Source organism: Ictalurus punctatus, chromosome 18 (genome assembly GCF_001660625.3).
Source record: "Ictalurus punctatus breed USDA103 chromosome 18, Coco_2.0, whole genome shotgun sequence".
NCBI classification, from domain to species: Eukaryota; Metazoa; Chordata; class Actinopteri; order Siluriformes; family Ictaluridae; genus Ictalurus; species Ictalurus punctatus.
Window position 1 is genome coordinate 21,351,545 of NC_030433.2, and position 23,854 is coordinate 21,375,398.

Below are 23,854 nucleotides of genomic sequence, written 5' to 3' on the forward strand. Positions count from 1 at the left end.
GCTTCCCCCGATTGCTTTATTTCTTACTTCATTAACTGATGTTGGTGATCTCTAAAGTTAGCTATTTGGCTATTATTAGATACAAACAGATTTTAAAGGCACATTAGATTATACAGTAGGCTCCTCTTTGATTTGCTATCTGGTTGCATACTGTGATGGAGGAGTAATTTATTTATTTATTCATTTGAGTCTAATTGAAGACAAATGGTGACACTGTGATGCAGCGGGTAATGCTGCAACTCCAGAGTCCTCGGTCTGATCCTGAGATTTGAGTTAGTGTCTGTGTGCTGTCTGTGAATTTTCTCCACTCGTTTCCTCCAGGTTCTCCAGTTTCCTCCAACATGCCAGTGTGTATGCATGGTGTTGCAGTGCAGGGTGTACAGTATTCCTGCCTCACCCAGTATTCCCAATATATGCTCGGAATCCACAACAACCCTGACCAGCTGGTAATAAAAGTGAGTGAGAGTGTGTAATTGTGTTTATAATGAGCATTTAAAAGATCTGTAAATGTTACAAGGAATAGTCTCATTCTAATTCAGATGTCAAGATTTGAGAGAAGATAAGCTTATGGTAGAAAGTGTGAAAAGAAAACCAGTTTCATGTTGATTTATAAAGGCAAATATAATGACACTTGTGCTAAATTAACGTGATTTCAATACTTATTTCAAAATAATCGTGGTGATTATTTTAACTGTCCTTTTGTAGCTCCTCCACTAACAGCTAAAAGCAATAACGCATACTATCATACTAAATAGTGTGCTACAATTAGTACGGTGGTATGCAGTAGAGGGCGTTCGCGAGAATGTTGACGAAGGCTGTGCCGCCTCTGATTGACATAAATATAACCCAATCATAGGCCTAGTTTTCAAGTCTCTTGCCAATGGGTGCTTTCGGGGGCGGGATTTTTAAATTCCCGGTTGTTGTGCCGCTGTTTTCAATTGTTTTAACTGACACCCTAGATGGAGGTTTGCTAGCTTTAAAATGGCTTAACTACAGTGTTGATTTGTTTATTTTATTTAAAAAATCGTTTCTTATTTTTAAAAAATCGTTTCCGAATTGTAAGTTAAAACGGTTAAATGTAGATTCTTAAATCTAAATCACCCGGGTCAACTCTCGGAAACACAACATCTCCATCCACAACGGGTATGTAGCCTGTTAGCTTAGCTGGCTAACAAGGTATAATAGCTAGCTTGGTAGATACACTGCACTTTACTAACATAAGTTACATTAGATGCGTGTTTGTAGTCAGAATAATAATAATAATAATAATAATAATAAAGAAACAATGCGTTATTCATGTTAACGATTGAAAACACAGCGGTCTTGCTGATATTTTTGAGTGGCTAGCTTGAATAAAAGTACACAGCAAGTTGAGAAACCTGGACATGAGCTTGGCTGGAAATGAAGGTGTTCTCTAATAAACACTTGACTAGCCAACCAGGTGAGTTAGCACTATGTAGCCAGTTTATTTTTCTTACCTACTTTGTATTTACACTTGTTAAAGCATTTTTTTTTAAAACAGGTTAACCTGCAGTATAATTCACTGTATAAGTGTAAACTTACTGACTGAAGCCTACCTGTGGCTACCTATTTCAGCACCAGTCTACACCATGAGAACATCTTTTTCATAATATCTCATATTATCCTCATAACATTGGGCCTTGTCTGTTATAACCTGGATACAATCTGGTTTATTCATAACTTGTTCGTACGAGCGTTTACACAAGAAATGAGGTATTTATGAATCTCTTAAGACTTACTAATATATCTTGTCAATCTACCTGGACTTACTAATAAACTCTGATTGATCAGCTTCAAGATCATAAATTATGGCTCAGGAAGTTGTGGAAATCGGTTAGGTTTTCCATAAGCGCAAAACTTTATTAGAGCCAACATAGAGTGACCGATAAGTGATCGGTCTGGTTTGTCTCAATATTTCCTAGTGTGCCATCATCGGGCTTCCTACCGGTCAGGTGGTGGGATTTTAGGCAGCAAGTGAACAGTCAGGTCTCGAAGTTGATGTGTTGGAAGCAGAAAAAATGGGCAAGTGTAAGGCTCTGAGGGACTTTAAGGTCTACGGACCAAATTGTGATGGCTAGACGACTGGGTCGTCCAAAACGGCAGGTCTTGTGGGGTGTTGGCGATACGCAGTGGTTAATACCTACTAAAAGTGGTCCAAGGATGGACCACCGACAGGCTCGTTGATGCGTGTGGGGAGAGAAGGCTCGCCCGTCTGGTCCGATCCCACGGAAGAGCTACTGCAGCACCAATTGCTTAAATAGTTCATGCTGGCTCTGATGGAAAGGAGTCAGGACACACAGTGCGCCGCAGTTTGCTGCGTATCGGGCTTCGTAGCCGCAGAACGTTCAGACTGCCCATGCTGACCCCTGTGTACTACCGAAACCACCTCATGTGCCATCATCAGGCTTCCTATGACACTCGCATGCCTTCCTGCTTTTCCAACACTGCTTCGGGGAGAGAGTCAGACATTTTTGGGGCGTCATCGCCAGGGATACACATAAGGGATGAGATCGACTGGAGCAAGAATAGAATCAGTATTTTGAGGTAAACATAGAAACGTGACTAACCGCAACAACCCTAGTCCTTGTCGATCATGACACCGGTGAGACGTGAAATAAATACAGGTCAGTCTAAATCGAAATACATCACAGGTTCACCAGCTTATTTTTAATTGAATGCTGTGCATCTCTAATTTGTTGTGATCAACTAAGAATTCTTGTGGGGAAAAGCTATTGGACTGTACACCTACAAGGTCGTCCAAGTAGGTGGGTGGGCTGAATAGAGAAGCTGGTAAGTGTGTATTTAAAAAAAAAAAAAAAAAAACGCTGTTCATTTTAACCTAAAATATTTTCCAGGTTACTGAAAGTACCCTAAATTCATCATGGAAGTCGGCACAGTCGTCCAAGAAGAACTGAACGTCCGTGGAGTTGAATTTGCCATTAAAGTGGAACTGCGAGATCGCTTACTAACGGTAGAGATTTCAGATGTCATGACGGCAGACCAGTGGAGTGGGGAATTCGATCCAGCCTGTAAGTGTGCACTTCTGTCAATACCGTTTGGACTTAATATGTCGTGCCTTGACTTTTTTTCCCGATTCGCTTGTTGCTTTGTTTCAGACATCGAAGACCTCACGCGCAAAACTGGAAACTTTAAACAGTTCCCTATATTCTGTAGCATGCTCGAGTCTGCAGTCAGTAAGGTAACTTGCAGAGTATTATTATTATTATTTATGTATTAGATACATTTGTTTTATAAGTATTACACATCTGCTCTGTTGAATTCTGGATTCTGATTGCTCAGAAGGTGGTGACGAAGTTTCGTTAACGGCAGCTCGGACATTTTACGGCATTAAAGGAAGTCACGGGTTTATAGTAATGCGCTTGTTCTTATGCATTATCCTTTCTATAGTAAAAACTAGTTTCCAGGGGCTTCCTGTATGGCGTGCACCATAAACAAATAGATTAAAAAAATATCGCTGTTATATCATGGAGAAAAATGCATCCTCGTTGATATGGTGAAGTTTCCTGTAAGGAGAAGTTTATTTAACGTTTTGGAAGGAGTCTGCAGTGTTTTGTAGCGTCAATCAGGCTTCAGACACAGGAAAGTCTTCAGGACAGAGGAGTTTACGCTTTGTGGTTTCTCTATAACATGACGAGCTGTGTTTATTTAAATTTTTTTTCTCTAATTCACTTAAAAAAAGGGGGGGGGGGGGTTGTGTGTGCAGGAACCTGTAATGTCAGTGATATCAGAAACTCATTTGTTTTGCCTACATCCTTCAACATTAAATGTAACTATAAATGGATTTTAAAAAAAAGATATGATCCATTCAGTAATTAACATGAACATTGTAATTGCTGTGGTATAAGAAGAATAAAACGCTTGGGGACATGGAAAATAATTAACTTAGTCGTGGAATAGTACCACTTCATTATAAAACCCCATTATTGATTACAGCATATGCTGTTACTGTAACACCTTGTTTAGTAAGCTTTATTCGATGTTGCTGTTTGTCTTGTAAACACCCAGTCTAGTGAGTCGGTAACGCTTGATCTGCTGACCTACTCGGACCTGGAGCTTTTGCGGAACAGGAAGGCGGGTGTGGTGGGGAGGCCTCGTGCCCAGCAGCAGTCCCCCGCTCTCAGCGCTAAACGCTACCTCATCCTCATCTACACTGTGGAATTTGATAGGTCAGTACAGTTTACATGAACAGTTCAGTGAACACACAGTTTCCCACTGAACATCTGTTTGGTGTCTGAAGCTGCGAGACTGTTATGTCTAACGGAATCCTTTCCGTGCATACCTGCGTAAATGTAAATGAAGCTCTTTAGTCTTACTATTAGACAGTATTCTCCACATCTCTTCCATCATTCTGCTGTAATTATACCTTCAGACTTCGAGAGGCAGGGCCTAAGATGCAGAATGATAGCGAATTGCTGTAAGGGAGAAAGTGCCATACGGCTGCCTTTGTAACTTTGCGTAACGTGTTAAACGTGTTAAAGTCCCACTGCATCCTAAACCACATCAACAAAACATCTGGCTGACACTGAATGGGCTGGATGCGGTTCGAGGCGGGTTATTACCGAAAAAATTACTGGGAGAGATTTTTTTTAGTGCAAATCTAAAGCGACAAACATTGAACACCCAGCTCGATTATTTTAAATGCCATTCTTGTGCTTTCACTAGGATCCACTACCCTTTGCCACTGCCGTATGTTGGTAAGCCTGATCCTGCAACCCTCCAGAGAGAGATCAGGGCTCTAAGGGCTGAACTAAATGCCATGAGGATGAGAGGAGACCGTGCGGTATCGGACCAAGAGACCCGCCGACTGCGTGCCGAGTCAGTTCTGTTTTCTGTCTTCCAACCATCTAGAAAGTGAAATAGATCAGAAGACGCCAGCACATCTGCTTCATTAACGACTGGTTATATTTTTCTGACTGCATGTGCTGAAATTTACTGTACTGCGTCAGGTTGGTTGTGGTCAGAGAGGAGAAGGACGCGCTGGCCGAAGCTCTGGAGCGACTGCGGGCGGCTGGGACTGGCTCCACTTCAGGGACTCGGGGGCTCAGGGAAGCGGTGCACCGTCTAGAGGAGCAGCTTTTAAGAGAGAGAGCAAAAAGCCAACGCTCCGCAAGCAAGCGGGGTCAAGAACAGCGCCATCTAATGGAGCAGGCGAGTCTTTGTAACCTTATGTTCGCGCTAGCAAGTGACAGCATCGAGTGTTATTCTGTCCGAATGCTTGGAGGTGCAGTTTTGTTCAGTGTTAATTATAGATTCATTATAGACATGAAACGATACACTAAAGCTTCAATACATGAGACGTATCCTGATTCTCGAAATAAAAATAGGACATTTTAATAAACGTATTTTGTAAGGACGACGATCCGGAATTATAATATAAGGTGTAATGTGGATAATGTTACACTATTAGGCTGCCAGGATAACTGACTGGTACATATGTGTTTTTACTGCACAGCTAGCTCACCATCCCACTTTTTTTTTTACAATTATAAAATAACTGATCGTATTGTAGAGACTTTAGTAATAATAATAATTCCATCGCCTTCCTAGTTGGAGGAACTGAGGGCCTCGGAGCGAGCTCTACGAATACGTGTGAAGAGTCTGACCACAGAGTTAGCCGTGTTGCGTCGGGGGTAAGTGCTGTGTAACTGTCTAATCTCTGTAATCGTACCTCTACCTGATCCTGTGTGCCAGTGTTCGAGCCTTTACTACCTTACACTTGTAGGCGGATTACACCGGTTCTGTCCGGCCTGAGTGGGTCCAGGGGTGAGGCGGATTTTCCACGGTCGGCCTCGAGGGAACGCGGTTTATCCAGAGCAGGGTTGAGGGCTCGCTCAGGGTCCAGAGAGAGAGCAGAGGATCGCAGCAGGAGGTCAGAAGAGAGAGGGAGAAGGTCGGGTTCTTCAGGCGCACGCAACCACTTCTCAAGGCCTTCACCTTCTCCAACAGGCATGTGTTTTATACATCTTGTAGTATATCAGTATGCATGTTTTCTTGCATTCTGAACTGATGATGTCTATTTTGCTCTGTCTATTTGTCTCTGTACTTCTCTAGCACATTGCATTTAATACACATACATAATACATAGGCCAAATTCCCTTAGTCATTCATAACAATGGGTAAGACCAAGGAATGTAGATGTGATGTGCGGCAAAAGGTTGTTGAGCTTCACAAAATAGGAAGTGTCTATAAGAAAATAGCACAAGCATTGAAAATGCCCATTTCCACCATCAGGGCAATAATTAAGAAGTTCCAGTCAACTGGAACTGTTATGACTCAACCTGGAAGAGGACGTGTGTCTATATCGTCTCAACGCACTGTGAAGAGGACTGTTCGAGTGGCCAAAAAATCTCCAAGGTTCACAACTAGAGAATTGCGGAAGTTAGTTGTGTCTTGGGGTCAGAAAGTCTCCAAAACTACAATCCGAAGTCACCTACATCACCACATGTTGTTTGGAAGGGTTTCAGGAAAAAAAACTCTACTCTCATCCAAAAACAAACTCGAGCGTCTTCAGTTTTCCAGACACTACTGGAACTTCAAATGGGATCGGGGTCTATGGTCAGATGAAACCAAAATAGAGCTTTTTGGTAATAAACACCAGAGGTGCTTTCGGTGCACACAGAGAGGTAGCCATATGGAAAAGTACCTCATGTCCATGGTTAAATATGGTGGAGGATCTTTAATGTTTTGGGGCTGTTTTTCAGCCAGAGGACCTGGACATTTTTTTAGGATACACGGCATCATGGACTCTATCAAATATCAACAGATTTTAAATGAAAACCTGACTGCGTCTTCCAGAAAGCTTCAAATGGGCCGTAGTTGGATCTTCCAGCAGGACGATGATCCAAAACATAAACATCAAAATCAACACAAAAATGGTTTACTGACCACAAAATCAAGGTCCTACCATGGCCATCCCAGTCCCCTGACCCGAACCCCATAGAAAACCTGTGAGGTAAACTGAAGAAGAGAGTCCACCAGTGTGGACCCTGAAATGTGACGGATCTGGAGAGATTCTGTATTGAGGAAGGGTCTCGGGTCCCTCACCATGTATTCTCCAACCTCATCAGGCATTATAGGAGAAGACTCAGAGCTAGCTTCTGAGGCCAAGCATGAACTTACTTTTTCCACAGAAGAATATCACATTTATTGATATTTCTGTTGAATAAATGATTGAAAAAGCAAATTTTCCTTTTTCATGGTTTTGTTCAAGTTTAGCAACTTTATTGATAGGCACTGTTTCAAAGATGATCAAATGTTTGCTTGTCCAAGTGTGTCAAAAAAGCCAACAATGCCCATGGGGTGTACTTATTTTTTCACATAACTGTATATAGGTTGTTGAACCTGCTTCATCTGCAATTTGATTTGTCCGTGCCTGTGAAAAGATATTATATGAATATTTAAGATTAGCGAGCAAAAAGAAACCGATAGACTCGTCACTGTGGGGATTTGATTCTATGAATTTTTTTTAATCTTTTACTTCAGGATCTCGAGGGCCACGATTTGACCCAACAGCTTACGTTCAAGAGCGACAACGACGCCAAAAAGAGACCGAACTCAAGAAGTGAGGCTGCTTTCCTTCTGTGTTGGTCATCCCTGTGTTTATGCATTTGGTTTTAAGTCTTTTTTTTTGTATTATTGGTTTGTTTTGTTTTAAATTGGATTTTTGTCTTCATTAGCCAAAGGAAAGTCAGAAGGGACACGTTGGCATCGCCGGCTCTGAACGAACGCGGTCGTTCACGGTCCAGAGAGCACGCTCCTCAGCTGATCAGACGGGGGAGTGCCGGCCGGGGCAGGAGCACATCTGTGGAGAGCAGGAGGAGTCGTCACTCTTCTGAAAGCTCACTGGCTGAGTTTGAGGATCTTGCTAAGCCTTTGAATAGCAAGTCAGTAAAACCAACACATTCAAATTTCACCGATGAATGAAATCTGTATTTTTGGGGATTTTGAATAATCTTTCTTTTAAACAGAGGAAGAAAACCGGCGTATAATGGTCCAGCTACGGTGAGTAACTCTGTTTTTATTTGGTTTTTAAGGTGAACATCAGTTCTATCTGTGCTTCCCCTGAAATGAAATATTTCTTGTCCATAGATAAGAGGAAGACACGTGAGCAAAAAGCCAATGTGTAGCACTCCAACCAAAAGAGGGAGAGGTAAGCACAACAACCGTATCTGTTTGAGAAAGAAGATACGGATATGGAAATGTATCTAAATGTAAAAAATCAGAAATCGAATGTTATCATGAATTCAAATATTGTCAGGTGTGAATAAGGGATGAGATTCTAACCAAGGCTGTAAAGGTGATCTCAAATCCGAAACTAAATTTCAGGCTCAAAGGATATACAATGAACTCTCTGGTGTTATTTTGGATGTGAAATGCAAGTGAGTCGAGCTCTTCACAATTTCAGTGCGAAGTTTAAATTTGGTATCATATAATGCCTGGACAAGCTTCCTAAACTAGTTCTAAGGTTGAACTAAAACTGCTTTAATTTCAACTTCTTCATGACAAACATACAGTGAACCGAAGGCACCTGAGCTGTGTACTTTCCACCAATCACGAGCGATCATGAAATCCCATGTGGGTGAAGGAATGATGTGGTCTGACCGTGTTTTGTGCTCTGCTACAGCTTTTGAAATGTGTCTCGGGGGTTGAGTGTGGAAGAAAGTAGAAAAGAAATCAATGAGAAACAGGTTGCCATGGTAACCTTGCTGCAAATCCTGCTTCTTTCACGTTCGTGATGGATTCATAAATCTGACAGCGTCATTGTAATTTTATAATATGACCTAATGTATTAATAATTTGACCTGCATGGTGGTGGTCAGTAATTACATTTTATTTAATTTTTTTTATTTATTTTTTGTCTCCATGTCAGAGAGTTCTGTGGATACCGGAGCAGACCTGTCTGAGATCGACGCTCGCCTCCAGGCCCTGCAGGAGTACATGAGAGACCTGGACACGGGACGCTAGTGATTTGATCCGTTAGGGTTTTATTGCACATTGGTTTTATTTTATTTATCTGGTGGTGACATTCATCAGGATGGACAAGTATTTCTTTTATCTCAAGATGATGTATGCGATTGTGGTTAAACATCTTTAAACTCTGAAAACATGAGATTTTTATTTTCCCCCAAATTGACTGTTGCTTGACTTGAAGGACTCGTAGGGTCTGTGCGACTGGTTGTACACGGTGTGTGTGTGTGTGTGTGTGTGTGTGTGTGTGTGTGTGTGAGAGAATTAGGATATTCGTATGTACTCTTTTAACCAATTTGTACATGTTTTATGACGTTTTTCTACAAAATTTTTTACTTTTGTCTTTCTTTGCCTATACCTTTAACCCATTTTCTCAACTTATGTCCCTTTGTGGTGGCGACACGTGATGGGATTTTGGGTTGATTTAATTGAGATCTGCTCATTTACATATAAAACCTTTCCACGTTTGCCTTTAAACATTAGCACACGTATGCAAAGGTGTCAGAAAAGTTTACAAGATGTTCTCCCTTTATGCCAGATATGACTGATTAGCCAAAGCATGCTTGATGTATTGAGTTTGCTTTAGGACTACTGGTACTACAAGGCAAATATTGCTAACAAGTAATGGAGTCTTAGAGCTTCCTGTTTAGCGTTCAAATCACACTCACCTCTAACGACATTGCTAGGGTCAGTTATACCATTTGTACAAAAAATTTCATGAAATCACACAAAAATACCTCAATGGATATATATTCAATCCACCTTGAACTACGTTATCACCCGAATCGCTTCTAGAATACAGTTTAACCTTTACTAGGGCCATGTCTCCTACCAGAGTCTGACGCTGTTATGTAGAGTGCTGAGAGAGAGAAAGTGATTGTTAGAAGATTGACTGTTTTCACCTCTGCCATTTTTTTGTGCATGTTTATAGACCTCTGTGTGTCATCCAGTGTCAGAAAGCACTGAACCCCACTGACCGACTCCAACAATGCATGATGGATTAGACAAGCGGTAGTTTCAATACACGATGCTGAACTGGTAGCTATGCACTTCCATTGTTTGTGAACAACATTAACCTTGAAGCTCCATTCCAAAACTATAGTAGCAGAAGTTTTAGACGAGTGAACTTGATTGATTGTCGGTTTGATGAAACCACGAAATGGGTTTCATTTTTGGCTGAACTGTTCCTTCAAAGGAGAAATATAGTATGTAGTTCTTATTATTTTATTCTGGGCTGCTAATTACTCGATTTCCATAATGATGAAACACTATATGGTGACCTGTATGCTCCACTTAATACGATCTGTATTTCACTAACAATTATGTAATAAGCCATCGTTTATTTATTAATTCAAAATGTTTCGAATTTCATATTTCACAAATCTGTTATTTAGAGGCTCTCGGGTGTAACGAATAAAACTCCTAGAATGAGCACATTAGTTTCAACCTGTGATTTATAGCTGCACAACTGTCAGAATTGCTGTTCTAGAAAATTCATCAACACGTCCTGACCAATCAGAAGCCAGAATGGAGGAGCACTCTGTAAAGAGTGACGATGCAGGATTGGTAAGTTTAAAGTGCTGAAACTGCATGAAGGATTCGGTGAAAGCGTTGCGGTTTGCTGTAGCCAGTCACAGCTGGCCCACATCTGTTAATGAGAAGTGCTGTGTGAACGCGGCTCATCCATCTGGCGCAACATCTGCCGTGCCCTTCACCCTCCAACGTACGCGACATCATTCTGGATAAATCTACGGGTTTAAATAACATGCTCGAAAAAAAGGACAGGCTGGAGTGTGAAAAGATTTTGATATTAGAAGCAGGGATGTTTAGCGAATGCAGTTACATTGCCCTTGTCGTTTGTTGCGTTACCATCTAAAATACAATAGGATTTGAAAGGGTTGAGGTATAATAAGAATACGCATACTGTGTGTGCTTATATCCATCCATTTTCTGTACCATTTATACTACACAGGTTTGCGGGAAGTCTATCACAGGGGATTTGGGGCACAAGGAGGCACAACCTCGGACGGGGTGCCAAGCCATCGCAGGGCATTCGCACACACATTCACACACTACAGACAATTTAGAGATGCCAATCAGCCTACAACGCATGTCTTTGGACTGGGGGAGAAACCCGGAGTACCGGGAGGAACCCCCCGAAGCACGGGCTTAGTGGTTAGCATGTTTGCCTCGCACCGCCGTGGCTAGGGGTTTGATTCCTGCCTCCGCCCCGTGCCCTGCGATTGGTGGAGTCCAGTGTTCCGTCCGCTTTGTGTTTCCTGGGATAAGCTCCAGGCTCCCTGCAACCCTGTGTAGGATAAGTGAATGGATGGGACATGCTCCAACTCTACCTCCCTCCTCCAAAATACATTTGCATATTACAATATTACTGGCTCTCATATTTAGTGATTCAATAGTACTGGCCGGTCAGTTCTGCCAGTGAGATTTTCAGCACCACCTGTTTCTTAAAATACTTAATTTCCCTGAAGGAATTTAAGAAATGATTTAATAATAAAATAAATTATTCATGTTTAGAGAGACCTGATTATAAATCAATACTAACTTCGTTATGGCAATCGTTGGTGTTGCCAACTCGTTGCTCGGTTTGATCCTGAACTTGGGTGACTGTCTGTGTGGAGTTTCTGTAAGTGTTCTCCTTGTGTCTGTGTGAGTTTCCACTGGGTTCTCCGGTCTCATCACCAGGGGTGTAATCCTGAAGATTTTTTCTTTAGCACCAAATAATTTTCCATTTGGTGATGTTTGTCATTATGTATTTAAATGTCAGTAAAATAAGATGGCAGTGTTGTCATTTTGTATCTTTAATTGAAAAAGAAACAGTTTTGGTATATCTGCAGTGTCATTACATAATTATCCTCTGCTTATCTATCGTTCTATATGGTTACCTATCAAATCATCTATTTGTCTAATCTATCTACCGTCCACAAGCATTTATGATCAAATGACTGTTTCATTAAAACAAATTAAGTCCCCAATCCCCCCCCACCTCAGCCACTCGTTATTCCATCTCTGTTCTTCAAATGTCTGTGAATCTTTTTATGTTAATACGAATATTTACACATTTTAAGAAATTTGCTGGAAATAAAAGTAGTTGCCTGTGAGAGGACATTTCTCTCTTTTTTTGCTGAGTTTATTTAATAATTGCCTGCTGTAGAGATGGACTTTACCACCGCATTAAGAGGGACGGGTGTCCCCCTTCTCAAGCGTCTGGCACTAATGTGGAAGTCGTCAATCACTGATAGATACAGAGCTATTCTAGCTTGAGTGAGTCTCTGATCAAAGTAAAAATGAATCTGTTCATCCATGATGCTACGGGATTGCGTTAAGCTTTTTCTGCCTCCAGAACAATAAGATCAACATTATATCGAATACACAGTCAGTCGCAATCACGAGAAAACAACTTTTGGTATGTTGATATCATGATAAAAGGAAAAAAGTTACGCATGGCCGCTTAAGGCTTGCATACAAGACCAGTCAGATAGGGTTTACAGGAAAATATGTGGAAATACTCGTATTTCGACAGCTCTCATTTCTGCCAAGCGCTAGCTCACGCTGTCAGTGTGAGAGGAAAATGGATGTATGCCGATTTTCCACCCATCTGTCCATCCATCTTCTATACCACTTATCCTACAGGGTCACGGAGAACCTGGAGCCCATCCAAGGGAGAACCAGGCACAAGGTGGGGTACACCCAGAATGGGGTGCCCATCCATGGCAGGGCACAATCACACACCATGGACACTTTGGGCATACCAATCAGCCTACCACACATGTCTTCGGACTGGTTGGAGAAAACCGGAGCACCCAGAGGAAACCCCTGCAGCAGGGGAGAACATGCAAACTCCGCACACACGGGGCAGCGACGGGAATCGAACCCTCAACCCTGGAAGTGTGAGGCGAACATGCTAACGTGCAAACCACCCTGATTTGATTTGATTTGATTTTTACACCAGTAAATGGGTTGAAACTGAAACACTAACATCCTCTCAATCTGAGCAGGTAAACAAGGTGTGTAAATGTCTACATGCGTTCCAGGTTACATGAACATGATATGAGCAGAGCATAAAGACAGATACGGCTCTCGGAATGAAATAATGAATGAATGAATGAATGAACTAACCCAGTGGTTCCCAAACTTTTCCAGGGCAAGACCTCCCAAATGGCATTAACATTTGACTGAGGCCCCCCTTTTGCAAGATGTCCTTAAAACACATTAAAAATATAGACTTCTGAATATATATATCCTCTTTTTTTTATTATTAATAATTACATCTTACATCTTTACATTACATTACATTAGGAATTGATTTTGTGTGTGTTTGTTTGTCTGAGAGTGAGAATTTACTTTTCACACCAAATTGTTGAGGCCCGCCCCCTGGCGGCCCCCACTTTGAAAACCACTGAACTAACCTATTTACATACACCTTTTGAACTTTATTTACATTAAGACTTAAAAAAACAAAACATAATTTAAGTTAACAATGATTTGAAGATGATAGAAACTAGTCGTGTATTATTTACGATACTATATATATATATATATATATATATATATATATATATATATATATATATATATATATATATATATATATATATAATGTAATTAGTCGGCTATTTGTCAAAAATGTGACGCACACACATTAGGCTGTGCTATTGCTTTAAGAGCAGAGTCGATGTGGGCGGGGCTAACGCAATCGACCAATTAGAGAAGACGAGGAAGTGAAACCTGCTACTAACATGCATCACTGCTGATGAGCACGCGACAGGCGTGTTTATTGCAGTTGGCTGTTTCTTACGTGTGTAAGAGATGAAAGACAAAACGCTGATGAGTCCCTGAACGGATTAGCGCATTAACGACCGAGTAACGTCAAATCCGATTAGCCGAGCACGCAATCACACCACCTGACAAGCACGGAGATCTGTGCTGGGGGATCAGTTAAAGCTAGTGAGATCTGCGGTCCCCATGGTGCAGGAGTGATCGGGATGACTAAAACGCCCGGCAGCGCTGCTCCATGTCTGGATGTTGGAGATATGATCCAGAGCTTACACTGGCCGACTCAGGCAGCGCGGGACACCGAGGAGCAGAGCCGTGTTGTCGCCCTGCGTGCAGCTCCTCCTGAGCTCGTCGTGACCTGCGAACCCTGTGTGGCCCAAACCGAGAAGAAGATCGACCACCGGAACACTAGCGGACTTTCCTGTGGATCTCAGCCGGATGAGGAGTCCCTGTGCTCGGATAGCGGCTTCGGCGGCTCCCCTGCCTCCTCTCTCGGGCTGAGAAAGCTCTCGGACTGCTCCTCCGCGGGCCTCTCTCCCACCTCCAGCTTCGAGGAGTATGAGGAGGAATTTCATGGGAATAATGAAGGAAAAGACCACGTGGTGAGTTTATTAACGTATACAGTCTGCACTGATTTCTGTTTGTTATTGTTATGCTTCTTCAGATCACTGTATCTGGATAAAAAAAGGTGACACTGTACAGCTGTTTTGCTTGGTTATTATTGTGTTGTCATACAGATGTGTTTACATTTGCATGCAGTTTGAATAAGAATTTTAATTGGCTTATTTCAATGTTTGCTTATTTCTCCAAAGAACCTTTTTTTTTTTTTTTTTGATGGGAGGCTCTTCAAATATTTTTGTTAGTGTAACAAAAAAGGTAAATTTAAGAAAATACATCATCTATCCATCTTCTATACCGCATATCCTACTGGGTTACGGGGAACCTGGAGCATGGGGAACAAGGTGGGGTTCACTCTGGATGGGGTGCCAATCGATCGCGTACACATTCACATACAGATTCATACGCTACGGGTAATTTGGACAGGCCAATCAGCATGGCTTTGGACTGGGGGAGGAAACCGGAGTACCCCGAGGAAACTCAACCCCCCCTCGCAGCACGGGGAGAACATGCATACTCTGCAAACATACACAGGGCTATGGGAAGAATCAAACCCACAACCCTGGAGGTCTGAGGTGACTGTGCACCCAAAATGAAATCATATTATTCTGATTATGAATACTTTCACGTCAGAGGCAAGATTAAACTTCGGATTTGGTTTTGACTCGATGCGAATGAATAGATTATGGTAATATTTGGCACATTTTTAGGTTAAATCTCTCTCTCTCTCTTTTTTTTCCGGTGTGTGTTGGGGGGGCGGGGTGTTAAAGCTACACTGGTGCACATGTAAATCCCAATAATGCAGATCATATTCATGACACTGTAGACAACCAGAAGAACCTCCTTTGAGAGAAACACCAGCTGTGGTTGTTTGATTGTTGAACTTTTCGGTTTGGAGAGTTCTGAGTCGCATCTCATCGGTCGGCATTTCAGGCGCTGACAGGAATCGTGCGTGTGAACGGTGTTCTGTGTAAACACGCAGTGAAACGAGGGCTGCGAGTGCGCTTATAAGGTCATCGCATTGGACGCGCTGCTCACTCGAGACGATGGGTTCGTTCTTCTGCATTGTTTTTGTGTTCTGGAGAACGTCATGCTAGTGGAACTGGTAGTGATGTGTGAAAGGGACTCTATAAATTATGGGATGTGGGAGAAGTGCATGGGACTGTTTATTCCCCTCCCACGGTTTACATTTTTACATTATCTGATTTGGCAGACGCTCTTATCCAGAGCGACTTGCATTTATTTCATTTATGCATCTGAGCAGTTGAGGGTTAAGGGCCTTGCTCAAGGGCCCAACAGTGGTGTCTTGGCAAGGCTCTTAAACCTCAACTGCTCAGTTTTATAACACCTATCTACAATATGGTCAGATTTAGTTGGTTATGCTACTCAAATACAACCAGTGTAGTATATTAAACCATTGTGACCATGATAAGACACAGAGGAGCCAAATTGATGGTTTATATGCACCGTTTTCAATTTTTTTGCCGTCTTGCCAGGGTAATATGAGAGACACCTTTTTGGTCGTTGTTGCTTTTTCAGCTAATTCAGCAGTTTGACCAAAAGCAGAAAAAACTTCCCCCAGTGTAAAAGTGAAATCACTGAAGGGGAAAAGACACAGGACATGAAAGACTCACTTCTGGTTACGTTCCTTTTGTGTTGACTATTTCTAGGTGAACCTGGTTTTTGATCAGTTAAAACATTGGAAGCTCTGCTTATCAATAAGTAGAGCTCGATCCGAACTTTGCCCTTTTCTTACTGTTGCCGTGTGCACACGTGGAGGAAAAAAAAAACCCCAATTAGTTATCTAAGTTTACCCCTACGTTCTCTCCAAGATCACACCCTCCAGAATCAACATACTGTATAAAGGAAGCTTATACGCTCAGCGGGTTACATTTCAGCCGATTACAGTTTAAGATCAATACAAAGCTGTCCAATCCACAAACATCTAGGGGTTTTTGCAGTAAAATAACTTCTTTTTTTTTCTCTTTCTTTCTACCTGCTGGGATTTTCTTCGTTAGTAGGAGTGGCATATATGACTACGGTAAATGAGCACCCTATATGCACCCTCGTTAATAAACCTGGCCTTTCTTTATCATGCCAGCTTATATCTGATCATCAGGCGTGACTAGGACATGTGGAAAGACCATCCACATTTTGTTGTTGTTGTCGTTGTTGTCGTCCCTCGGGATCCCAGTCCCGACGCACACCTCTAACTCATGTTTTTGTCCGTCTTGAAGCAGTAGTTCGGCCAAAAAAGAAAGTCATGCGTAATTATCCCCAGTGTAGTCAATCAACTTGGTTTGGTGTCTGAAGTTCTGCTAATATAGCTAGAAAGTAGTGAAAGTTAATGAAAGCTACCAGTTTAGCGTAATGCAACCTGCATGCGTAAACATCACAATATCCAGTGTCTCAAACAGATGTGCTGATGTGATTTCTGACCATGTTACAGAACTAAAACAGTTGTAGTTCACACCAACACAACCTCGTACCAGCATCAGACTCGGGCAGAAGGCGTGGCCTAAAGTCTGAAGGTTGAGCCGTATGTTAAAAGAGACTAGGATCGGAACACAGTTTAACATTTAATATGGATTCGTGTGTACATATAATGTTAAACTGGCAGCTATAAGCGATGTTCCATTCAAACAGCCATTGGCTGATCGATTACATTTCCGTTCGTAGACCTAAAACCAATATTATAAGTATACGCTACAAACAAATGGCAGCCGGAACGGGATCGGTGTTTAAACAACAGATTATGGGAAATAAATCCTGTTGTTGGGATAAGACACACGTTCCCTTTTATTAATCGCTGGGATTGAGTCACTCATACTCGATGCCGGATATGACACGCAAGGCTCAAACACCAATGGAGAAAATTCACCAAAGTGCCCATCCGGTCAGAACCTGCTATCCATTAAACACGTCTTACTGGACTGTAGCGCTTCGACACACTTGAGGAACCCGTATTATTCTGTTGACACTTTTTCGAAAGGTTTTTAATCAAGTAAATCCAAACCTAGAATAACTAAACTGGCTCTCGCCATGGATCTAGCCATAGAAGCTGGCATGGTGTCAAAAAGGAAAGAAAGAAAGGAAGATCGAATACATTTCGGGAACATTATGCATTTCATTTTTGGTCAAATGAATTCTTTTTATCTTCGGGAAGTAGGGCACCTTTATTTCTTTTTGGTGACTTTCTGGCCTGTAGGAGTAGTACAACACAAGTCCTTTCTGTAAATGTTTCATCAGTTATTGTGTAAGATGAAGGAGCTATCACTCAGCTCAGTATGTTGCTTGATAAGTTTAGCAAGCTCAGCTTTGTTGTCAATGATTGGCTTGGTGGTCATTAGTGCCGAAGGAGTTATTTGTCTGAGCTGAAGGCAGAGGTAAGGATTACGTTACAGAAATGGAGCTGTGGCTTTGGAGACATTTTGAAACGGATACGTTAAAGACTTGTTGTTTTGTTTTTTTGTTTTTTTAAGTAGAGCAGAATGCTCATAAATCCGGTGTCATTTATCGTTTCGTAGTTTGTACTGTTTTCTTCTCCTTCATATCCTGACCTGTAACGTCATACCAAATACATTAAAATGTCTTCTCGGTTTGTCTTCTTGGTTGCACTCATGAAGGCTATATCACTGATCTCACTCCTTTATCCAACTGACTACAACGAGCAATACTATGGGATTTCTTCAGTTCGTTATTAGCTGATATTAAATTTGTAATGCTAGCGTACCTCATAAGATGTAGCCTGATACTACGTTAGCAATGAGTTTTTTTTTTGTGTGTGTGTAATTTGCAAGATGACAAACAAATGCTACTTAGAACATGCACAGAAAGTGCACCATATAGTTCAGTAGCCCTAGTTAGTAGTTTTGGCCTAGTTTGCAGGATTTTGAAGGATCTGGAGAGATTCTGTATGGAGGAAGGGTCTCAGATCCCTTGCCATGTATTCTCCAACCTCATCAGGCATTATACGAGAAGACTCGGAGCTGTTATATTGGCAGAGGGAGGTAGCACAAAGTATTGACTAAAAGGGTGCTAATAATTGTTGCACCTATATTTAAAAGATTTTTCTTCTCTCTCTCTCTCTCTCTTTTTTTTTTTTTTTTTTTTTTTTTTTTTTTTTTTTTTTTTTTTTTTTGATAAACCTGTGTTTTGTTTGCAATTCTTTGATATCCATGAGAGCAAAGTCTTTTTGTGATTTTTTATTTATTTTATTTATTTTTTTAAATTTACAATAAAGACAATTTTACTGATAGAACTAATCATGAAGGGTTAGGAATGTTATCTACCTGGAACTTTTTATCAATTTAATTGAATACCCCTGTTATATATGCAATAAAATCTGATGGATTTATGTGCTCCACACATTTATTACACATACAAAACTTATTCATTCATTCATTTTTTTATTTATTTGGGCCGTTTACTATTTATATGAGCTGTCGACATGTTCGTTGTTATTTTATTTGTGATTTATAATTTTATTATTATGTAGAAGATATATTATTATTTTTGCCATTTTCAACATTTTCATGTTCTATAACGTATTACAATATACAATATTCTCCGATATGTTGGATGCCTTAAATGCTATTGCATTGAATACATTTTCCGTTCCATGAGTGTTGATAAACTGGTTAAGTAGCAGAATTTTTATTGTTATTATTATTATTATTATTATTATTATTATTATTATTATTATTATTATTGCTATTATATCTGCCTCTTTGACCTGATGATGTCTTTGTAAACTGTGCTTTGTAGGAGCGGAATAAAAACATGGTGAACTGGTCTCCTGTTGTGTTGCCTTTAAAGAAGCGCTCTCCCTGGGTCCAAGTGGTTGGACATGCAGGTTTGTGTTCAACTACAAACTTTTCCATTGAGCTTTACACTTATTCCTGTTCATTGGTTTGTGCTGCTTATTAAGAATCAAGCACGAAGCATGACGCTGACATTTATTCTTCTCACTTGTTTTTCGTGGTTTTGTCCGGGTTTTGCAGGTAATTTTCAGACAGGCAGTAACGGGAAGCTGCTGAAGAAGTACTGCGCGAGCGAACAGCAGTGTCTGCAGCGGCTTATGGACGATGTGCTGCGGCCCTTTGTGCCTGCGTACCACGGCGTGACCCGGCGAGACGAGCAGGACTACAACCTCATGGACGACTTGCTGTCGTACTTTGACTCGCCCTGCATTATGGACTGCAAAATGGGAAGCCGGTGAGATATCCTGCTTGCTTTTGGCCTACCGAGAACGTCAGCTAGAAATCTACATAAATGTTGTTATTAATGTTTACGATCGCTACTATGACGGTATTAAAAGAATTCAAGGCCGTTGAATTCGTAGCGATGAAAATGAAAGACTGTTGAATTCACGACACTGAAATGTACAGTATTAGTATTGTTGACAAATTCAGATTCCATAATTCAGTCTTCAGATCATCAGAAAGCTGTATTCGAGTAGCTCGTTATTCGGGTTTAAGACCCAAGTAGGCCAAGGCAATCGTGCCTGGAGCATGCTGTGGCATTTGCATCCACTGCTGCCAGATGCCACCTCCTCCTCCTCCTCCTCCTGCTCGTCTCAGGAGTGTGCGCACCTATATTACTACACCTGTATAGGCAAAAGGATGTGGACACCTGTCCGTCACACCCATATGTGCTTGTTGAACATCTTGTTCCAGATTTATCCACCCTCTTTTCTTTTCTAATGACGTCCACTCTTCTGGGAAGGCTTTTCATTAGATGTACGAGCGCGGCTTTGGGGATTTGTGCTCATTCTGCTACAAGAGCATTAGTGAAGGCTTGGGGTCAGTCAGTGTTCCAGTTTATCATCTTTACTCAGGTTGAGGTCAGAACTCTGTGCAGGCCACACACAGGTTGGTTCTTTCTTCCACACCAACCGTGTCAAACCATGTCTTCACGAACCTTGGTTTGGGCTAATCCCTTTCGTTCCAGTGGAGGGAAATCTTAAAGCTACTGCATACAAGGACATACTTTACAACTGTGTGCTTCTTTACAACTTTTTGGCAGCAGTTTCGGGGGAGATCACAAGTTTGTGTGATGGTCTGGTGTCCGCATACTTTTGGTCGCACGGCGTAGACGAACGATGGAGCGACTCTAGGTTGTAGATGTCCCGTAACATTAAACATAATTATTAGACAGATCGAATGTACACTAGGTCCTATTTTTAATAAGTGAATAGTTGTCGTTGAGTGGTTCGCGTCTGATTTTCAGGACCTACTTGGAGGAGGAGCTGATGAAAGCGCGGAAGAATCCTCAGCCTCGTAAAGACATGTACGAGAAGATGGTCGCGGTGGACCCCGAGGCTCCGACTCCGGAGGAAAACGTCCAGCAAGCGGTGCTTAAAACCAGATACATGCAGTGGAGAGAGACGCTGAGCTCCACGGCCACACTGGGCTTCCGCATCGAGGGCATCAAGGTGATTTGTGCAGTCGGTGATGTCCATGATTATTGTATTGGTGCTGGTACGTAACTGCGCTATGAGCTGGGTTTCAGTTTCCTCACGTCTGTGTGCAGAAATCGGACAGTACCTGTAACACCAATTTTAAAAGGACAAAGTATAAGGAGGAGGTGATTCAGGCGCTGGACGACTTTGTTGACGGCAATGTCTCGCTGCTGGTATGTGAGGAATTTTCTGTATTGGCTCGGAGTTGAGAGGGGACACGGTTCGAGCTTTGCTGTGTTCATGACCTGATGCTTCTCTCTAATTTCAGAGACATTACCAACAGAGATTAAAGGAGCTGCGGGTGATGCTCGAGAAATCGGACTTCTTCAAAACGCACGAGGTAAAAAAAAATAAAAAATAAAAAAAAACCCCAAAACAATATGCTGATATGATTTTCTAAAAGTATAGTATTAAATTCTAGTAGAAAAATAAAGGCACCCGTTCGGAAATATTATGGACGTTATCTGTATTTTGCTCACGCTTTAGATTTTTAAATCGCGTGCGTGCATGAAAACGTCGGAGACGGTATAACGTGCTGATGCTGCCACGTTAGCCCATTAAAATGGTTCTGATTACTTCTAAGGCTCGTTGATTTGATTTCTGATTGAAGTACAACCCCGATTCCGAAAAAGTTGGGACGGTATGGAAAAAAAATGCAAAATAAATAAATCCTACCGATTTTGTCTTTGGGGAATGTTGTTCTGAAAGTGTTGGATTATTTGCTGATGTAGATTTTAGTTTACAAATGATAAACTTTAAATTTTCTTATTCTGTAGTCAGAATATTATTGAGCATCATTCTGGAAATAAACGCTTCAAGTAAAAATGATCTGCCAATGCATTTATGATGAGTTCAAGCTTGTCAGTAGTAAAATATGCCAAGAAATAGGTTTAATAATCTTATCTTGGCTCTATTTTATTAAACGTGTAGGAGTTACTAGATAAACGTGATTATATTCGGGATATTTTCACTTGCTAAGACGCCATCTTTTACAGTTGCTTGTCCTGTCATAGCAGCAAAATGACCCCTTTAAACAGACTGGTTTGTCTGTACTTGAGAGAAACGTCAAACAGTACAAATTGTGTTGGGGAAAATATCCAGGATGTCGATTACGAGTAATTAAGAAGTCGTAAGCAGCGTGAGGCATCAGCTCTAGGAACTAGCCCCATTTTCTTGGGTCGAAATTGCTATAGGTTTTGATACAATAAACTAGTTCTATCTGTGTCAGTGTGTTTGATCGTTTTATTTTGCAGAATGCCAAACTCTTTAAGCCTGTATATTAGTCATATTATACCACATGTTGCGACTTTCAGCATCAAACTCATTATTTTAAAATTCACATTCAGTAGTACGTGCTAGTTATTGTTGATTCTCCAGTTCACCAGTTTGCTTTGTGTGTTTGGTTGAAGGTGGTTGGAAGCTCGCTGCTGTTCGTTCATGACCAGAGCGGCCGTGCTGGCGTGTGGATGATCGACTTTGGGAAGACCGTGTCGGTGCCTCCTCCTCTCACGCTGGACCACCGCAGCCCGTGGGTGGAGGGAAACCGAGAGGATGGCTACCTCTGGGGCCTGGACAATTTTATTGACATTTTGACTGCCATGCTCTCTGTGCAGTGAGAATGAATGCGTTTTATCTCTTGGAAAACAAATGTCTGTAAATGTAAGCGTGTAAATAGATTTTTATTTAATTTTATTTTTAATATGGCGTAGTTTATATTTCGTGGGTTGGTCTTTCGCTAAAGGATGGAACCTGTAAGTTCTTTTTTAGTGTTCGATAAAAGAATTTGTACTGCAGGTTCCAGTTTGTCCAGTGTTGTTGTTGTTGTTGTTGTTGTTGTTGTTATGTTAAAAGAAATTGTTTTATCTTTAAGTCTGCCCATAAATCTGTTGACATGTTTAGCATTATTTTGCAACCAAAGTAAATCAAAGGTGCTTGTTAAACTGGTGCACCAATGTGTGAAAAGATGGATTTCTTTACATTTTTGTGGCTGTTTTTATCGTGTTCTGTGTTTTATGCCGTCTCGTAACAGTTTTGAGCTTGCATCTCGTACCATGACCGAAGCTGTACTACACATTCCTAGGTGATTTTTTTACTTGTAAGAAAGATCAACATAACCAGAGAACTATATATATATATATATATATATATATATATATATATATATATATATATATATATACACAGCAGTCTCTGGATAGTTCAGTCTGAGTGATTTGCAATTTTGGGCCCTACATGGAACTAGTTTTGTCCCTTAGGCTTTTATATATATATATATATATATATAATATATTAGTCCATGTGTTTGTGCCTTCTTTCCTACTGTGGACTGGATGATCGTGATTCTGTGATTAGATCATAATTCTGTGATTAGTCGGCTGTTCTGGATCTTGATACCACTACAGATTCCTCTGCTGTAATTCGATGGTGTTGATTTTTATTGTCGACACAATAAATGTTAACTGGTGATGGTACGATGAAGTGTTTTTGTTTTAATGTTTAAATTTGTAAATGCTCTTAATCACAAGGTTATTGACTTGTCAGCTCCAGACACTTTCAATATACAATTGTGTGCGCACATTGCCCTTGCACAGTGTTCCACAAATAAATGGAATCACTCAGTGAAAACATTTGCTGCTTCAGTTTTGCTCTGGAACTAATATTTACATTTATGGCATTTGGCAGAAGGCATTATTCCCTATAGTCCCTAATAAAACACGTCCTCATCTTTAAGGATATGACCTAGCTATTCATGATCCATCCATCTTGATAAAAGCCCCAGTTCTGGCAGAAGAAAAGCAGCCTTAATGCATGACGCTTCCACCACCATGCTTCACAGTGTGTACGGTGTTTTTTTTTTTGTTTTGTTTTTTTGTATTTGGCAGACGCCCTTATCCAGCGCGACTTACATTTACCTCATTCATACATCTGAGGAATTGAGGGTTAAGGGCCTTGCTCAAGGGCCCAACAATG

At 41.1% G+C, this 23,854-nt stretch overlaps 2 protein-coding genes across 5 annotated transcripts; both read left to right on the forward strand.

The window, feature by feature from the left end:
• Positions 1-914: 914 nt before the first annotated feature.
• ccdc61 (coiled-coil domain containing 61) lies at positions 915-12,128 on the forward strand. 4 transcript variants are annotated; one of them, XM_017493474.3, is made up of 14 exons: positions 915-1,143; positions 1,319-1,441; positions 2,877-3,050; positions 3,138-3,220; positions 4,048-4,208; positions 4,705-4,857; positions 4,989-5,190; positions 5,590-5,672; positions 5,765-5,988; positions 7,525-7,603; positions 7,719-7,925; positions 8,010-8,043; positions 8,131-8,191; positions 8,912-12,128. In XM_017493474.3, exons 3-14 carry the CDS (start codon positions 2,903-2,905, stop codon positions 9,004-9,006), a joined length of 1,530 nt encoding a protein of 509 aa, XP_017348963.1. In that variant the 5' UTR covers positions 915-1,143; positions 1,319-1,441; positions 2,877-2,902; the 3' UTR covers positions 9,007-12,128. The 4 variants fall into 4 exon arrangements, with proteins under 4 accessions (XP_017348963.1, XP_017348964.1, XP_017348962.1 ...); XM_017493475.3 differs by having other exon boundaries at positions 1,348-1,441; XM_017493473.3 differs by lacking the exon at positions 1,319-1,441.
• Positions 12,129-13,746: 1,618 nt separating this feature from the next.
• On the forward strand, positions 13,747-22,727 carry itpkca (inositol-trisphosphate 3-kinase Ca). The gene is made up of 7 exons (XM_017493519.3): positions 13,747-14,405; positions 19,189-19,276; positions 19,425-19,638; positions 20,653-20,857; positions 20,956-21,057; positions 21,153-21,224; positions 22,294-22,727. The coding sequence occupies exons 1-7, from the start codon at positions 14,013-14,015 to the stop codon at positions 22,498-22,500; spliced, it is 1,281 nt and encodes a 426-aa protein (XP_017349008.1). The 5' UTR covers positions 13,747-14,012; the 3' UTR covers positions 22,501-22,727.
• Positions 22,728-23,854: the final 1,127 nt, after the last annotated feature.

Coding starts and splice junctions, on each gene's coding strand:
- ccdc61 (XM_017493474.3), top strand. CDS start 2,903: ATGGAAGTCGGCACAGTCGTCCAAGAAGAACTGAACGTCCGTGGAGTT. Junction 3,221..4,047: donor TCGAGTCTGCAGTCAGTAAG/GTAACTTGCAGA, acceptor GTAAACACCCAG/TCTAGTGAGTCGGTAACGCT. Junction 7,604..7,718: donor AAAGAGACCGAACTCAAGAA/GTGAGGCTGCTT, acceptor TGTCTTCATTAG/CCAAAGGAAAGTCAGAAGGG.
- itpkca (XM_017493519.3), top strand. CDS start 14,013: ATGACTAAAACGCCCGGCAGCGCTGCTCCATGTCTGGATGTTGGAGAT. Junction 14,406..19,188: donor ATGAAGGAAAAGACCACGTG/GTGAGTTTATTA, acceptor TGTGCTTTGTAG/GAGCGGAATAAAAACATGGT. Junction 19,277..19,424: donor CCAAGTGGTTGGACATGCAG/GTTTGTGTTCAA, acceptor CGGGTTTTGCAG/GTAATTTTCAGACAGGCAGT.